The sequence below is a fragment of the Penaeus chinensis genome, chromosome 22 (genome assembly GCF_019202785.1).
Source record: "Penaeus chinensis breed Huanghai No. 1 chromosome 22, ASM1920278v2, whole genome shotgun sequence".
NCBI lineage: Eukaryota > Metazoa > Arthropoda > Malacostraca > Decapoda > Penaeidae > Penaeus > Penaeus chinensis.
In genome coordinates, this window is record NC_061840.1 from 4,119,444 (window position 1) to 4,124,443 (window position 5,000).

The 5,000-nt window shown below is 37.0% G+C and overlaps 1 protein-coding gene across 4 annotated transcripts in view; it reads right to left on the reverse strand.

Annotated features, from left to right (window-relative positions):
• Positions 1–5,000, reverse strand: part of LOC125036861 (H(+)/Cl(-) exchange transporter 7-like) — a 23,864-nt gene that overhangs the window by 16,966 nt on the left and 1,898 nt on the right. For 3 of the 4 annotated variants that reach the window (XM_047629753.1, XM_047629754.1, XM_047629756.1), the window contains exon 2: positions 2,959–3,111. In XM_047629753.1, the coding sequence (XP_047485709.1) occupies positions 2,959–3,060 (102 nt within the window). In that variant the 5' untranslated portion in view covers positions 3,061–3,111. Of the gene's footprint in view, positions 1–1,229; positions 1,464–2,958; positions 3,112–5,000 lie in introns of those variants that run through there. The other variant, XM_047629752.1, reaches the window with a different exon arrangement.

Genomic DNA, 5,000 nt, shown 5'->3' on the forward strand with positions numbered 1-5,000 from the left:
TCCACACGAGAATTCAAAATGTGGATTTTTTTTCTTTTGAATGACACAGAAAAAGAGGAAACTCAGAAGTGAATCCAATACCATTTTGAAGTTCAAAATTAGATTGATTTTATATGAGAGGTCAAATTATATAGTTTGCTTTTTTTTGTACAACAAGGGGAGAGAAGTTAATCTAGCATCATTATGACAGCTTTGTTTCTTATATGAGGTCAGACTGTGGACTAAGCTGACATTTTCAAAAGGAATCATACCCATCACCATTAATTATCATGTATATATTGAGATATATACATTCATAGATCTCTTTGAGAGTGGTACCTCTCAAAGCATCCATATGTGCAGAGGGCCACCTGACATTTTCCACAGATGGTTTTCATCTTCCTCCTTCCTGCCCTGTAGCACAAGAAACACCTCCAGTACCTCCTTCCAGGAGATTCCCTTACTACATGGCATGTCCTGCCTTGAAACCTGGAAGAGGAAGGTAGTGTTGCTGGATGCCCCCTTGTGCTGTAGGGCTCAACCTCTGGGAGAAAATGGTGTATTACAGCCATTGCCAGGTCCAGCTGGAAGTCCACCTGCTCTGTTCTCTGGCCAAGGTACCATTATGATTTTTGCTCAAGATGACTTGTTTTTTCCTTCACTTGATTAGAGTGAGTAGATGGAGCCGGTAATGGGCTACATTATTAAACAATATTTCATATACAATACCTCTCACCACTGCTGTATAAAAATTGCTTTTAAAACGTGTTGTGTAAAAAAAAAAATAATAATAATAATAATAAAAAATAGAATGGTTTCTGAGAAATAGTTTTAGTTTTGGTTGTTTCTGTACATTGGTCTGTTTTGTAAATTATGTGTATAATGAAAAAATACAAAAACAGCATGAGTGGGTTTCAGTATGATATACAACTTTCTTACCTTGTATGAAAAGTTGGCCCAATGTGAAATTTTAATACCAATATAATTAATGATTTCAAACTGCGTGTCATTTTTCACCCTGTAGTAGGCTTAGATGCTTCATTAGGCCTAATCCTTTGTTGACACAGTTTAGGAAATTATCTATTAACCCTTAACACTCAAAGCCACCACACTGTCCACACCAAAATGTCAAAATAATCTCTCTTCTTGTTTACCTTTTCAGCCACTGATAAATACCACCAAAATTAACCTAATGTGAATAGTGACACATTCACTAACAATAACAAGAAGAGAGCAAGAGAAATACTTACTGATTGATTTCTATTTTCAAATGTTCTTCCTTTGAGATCAATTTGATGATTCATAGTCACCATTTCCTGTTCGTTGTCTTTCTTCGCCGTCAAAAATCTCTTTTTAAATCTCAGAAATCCTTGCTGTAAATCCATTGTCCTTTTTGTCACAAAAACTACTAAACCTATATTCAGAAAGCCCCATTGTGATGGTTGGATTGAACAGTTGTGTAATATCAAGCATTCCCTGATAGACTAGCATTGTGAAAAGGTATGTGTCCATTAAATACAATGGCATGGGAGTGCTCTTCAAGATAGCTTATCTGGTGGGAAAGGTTATATCACTCATTGTTTCTTGTATCTCTCCCTCAAAAAATAATCAAATTAAAAAATACACATCCATCTCACTCAGTCAGCCAGTCAGTCAGCCAGTCAGTCAGCCAGTCAGTCAGCCAGTCAGTCAGCCAGTCAGTCAGCCAGTCAGTCAGCCAGCCAATTAATCTTTCTTTCCTTCCTTCCTTCCTTCCTTCCTTCCTTCCTTCCTTCCTTCCTTCCTTCCTTCCTTCCTTCCTTCCTTCCTTCCTTCCTTCCTTCCTTCCTTCCTTCCTTCCTTCCTTCCTTCCTTCCTTCCTTCCTTCCTTCCTTCCTTCCTTCCTTCCTTCCTTCCTTCCTTCCTTCCTTCCTTCCTTCCTTCCTTCCTTCCTTCCTTCCTTCCTTCCTTCCTTCCTTCCCCTTCCTTCCCCTTCCTTCCCCTTCCTTCCCCTTCCTTCCCCTTCCTTCCCCTTCCTTCCCCTTCCTTCCCCTTCCTTCCCCTTCCTTCCCCTTCCTTCCCTTTCCTTCCCTTTCCTTCCCTTTCCTTCCCTTTCCTTCCCTTTCCTTCCCTTTCCTTCCCCTTCCTTCCCCTTCCTTCCCCTTCCTTCCCCTTCCTTCCCCTTCCTTCCCCTTCCTTCCCCTTCCTTCCCCTTCCTTCCCCTTCCTTCCCCTTCCTTCCCCTTCCTTCCACATTCCTTCCACATCCCCCACTCCCTCTTTCCCTTCCCACCTTTCTACCCTTCCTTCTTGTCGATGTTTCAAACATTCTACATAAATGGCTTAAATATTCTGTTAAAAATAAGTTATTAGTTATCCAAAGTAACTGCTTTGACATACTTTTAAGAATTATAAAAAAAAGAAAAAAATAAGGGAAAGATAAGAACATGACAGTTCTAAATGATAAGCAAGATAAAAGATCCGTCCTCCCAAGTTATCAAAATTCCACAGAATTCCTTAACGGAAACCTCCCCCCCCCCCTCCCACCCCTTAAAAATTTTGTAAAAAAAAATTAAAGTAATATACTTTGTTGCCGACACAAAGATAAATATGCCATAAAATTAATTGAGAATGAAGACAAACAAGGAGAGGACCTACTTGCCATCTAAAACAGGCAAGTGAAAACAATATGAATTTCCATACAAACATCCTGATTAAGAAAAATGTACAAAGTTTCCTAATTAATGGGACAAGACCATACCAAAAAGTATTAGAAACACAACTCAGGTCTTTGTGGAAGTGTTTAAAGGATAATTAGACTGTTGGTTAAATTCACTACCAGATAAACCACCAACAATTGGTAGTGATATAAGGAGGTCTGAGTCAAATTCTACCTTGCTTAAACTTATGCCAAGTAACCATGTAAGTGGTGGTCGTGATGATCGTGATGATGGTGATGATTAATAAATAATAAATAATAAATACAACAAGCAATACTTACATTCTGCTGTACTGAATCTTCATTCTCCTGCGCAGAGATGTCATCTTCACTTCGGCTATCAACAGCCTCTAATAATGCCACATGTTCACTGTTTCCTGCCATTGCGTGATGAAGCACCCTCTTTTCAACAGCCTCAGTTCATCAGTCTTCTTTCTGCAAAGATGAGTGTGTTTAATATATTAACCCATTCACCCCATGTGGCAAGAATACATGCCATGCCCACTGCAATACATGTTTAATTATTGTATTTACACATAGATGGCTCTACAAGTTCTTAATCACCAAATAGTCAGTTATTTGAACTACCTCTCTCACCTGTTTATCCTTTCCTTTCACTTTAAGAAAGGGTCTTTTGTATCATTTCATTGTCTAAAATATTTTGATGACAAATTAATAATCATAACATCAACAACAATAATAACGGTTTCAATAGCAATGGTATTAATTTTCCCGCCAATTCAAGGAATGGGGAAATCAGGATCAGTAACTAGGGCCTACTTATAGACTCCTTGCTGGCTGAGCACATGTGGAGTCATCTGTATGTAACAAAATTCACCAAAAACTACAGGGGACAAAACATAAATCTGAGGCGAATGGGTTAAGCGAATTGTGATTTACATCCAGTTTTCTGGTCTCTGCATAATAAGATATCCAGTATGAGTATTTACATTTGAAGTTGCTGTTATTTTCAACTTTTAACTATATATTCATGAAAATATTATCCCATACCAGATAGTATAATATTACCTTCCATAAGAAGTAGCTATAATTATGCTACATCATTTTATAAAGGAATACCAAATACTAAAATGATCACCATGTAGAAGCCTAATAATACATTTTCAAAGAGAAAAATAACAACAAGCAAACTCAGTATAGCTAAAAGCAGATATGAGGGTATTGCACCACTGCCCAAGGCAATGTTAAAAAAAAAAATACAATAAGAGTATTGCATGTTCCTTTGTCCTCAGCAGGTTAAGACTTATCTGTCAAAAAAAAGTATATATGATAAAAAGATTCAATAGCAATTGATAATATTAATAAACCACAATGAATTTCTATTTGAATTTCACATAGTAACATGAGAAAGAGCTAAAAATAATTTGGATAAGCAATTTAGATGATACTGGATATAATAAGGAATATGGTTTGGGGAAAAAAAATGGATATACTTTTTTTTTTTGGGGGGGAGGGGGGGTATCTATAATTTACAGTATCATTTGAGTAAGATCCATCAAACAGGTAAATGTTTACAAGGAACCCACATGTTCAGCATTCAAGCAAAGGGCAACAAAATTCAACCACATATACTGGTACCCTAGAACCTAGAATTTGGAGACCTCCCATCAAAAAAATACCTGTCCATCCTCAATCTTTCCAGGTTATATGAGGAGGTAGTTTGTCGACCTTTATCAGAGCACTAATGACACAGCCAACTAGCCTGTAGAGTAGTTGGCAAGTGTTATATATGAACATAAAAACCTTACTAAGCCTGAGTCTTTCTAGTTGGTCGCTCTGCTTCCAGTCCCCACCAATTTCCTTATTTCCCAATTTCCTTATTTTGAAATAAAGATATATAGCACAAGTACAGTGTCTTTTTCACACTAAGGTGATTATGACTTCCCAAAATCGTAAGACAGTTTATACAGGGTTACCATATAACAGAGTGGTTTGTTGCAGGGTGAGATAAGTCTGGACTTAATTTCCATGCAGCAGTTTCATAATTTTTGATGTTATTCTTCACCTGTGTAAATTATTTCATATATCAGTGAGTACAGTTTTTTTCTCTCTTTATGAAGGTGTCCTTAGACCTTTGGTTCCTATGTAAATATATACCTATAAAAAGCTGTAACGACAATTTTACACTACACTATTACCAGGATAGACTTGAGACTAGGCCTTCCATCGCAGACACAGAAAGTTCAAGTGAATGTAGATGGAAGACAGCCAATATAATTATCAGGAAAAAGTTACAGTGCATATCTTCAAAACATTTAGATTGAAATACATCTGTGCAATAAATAAATACTTATACCTAAATA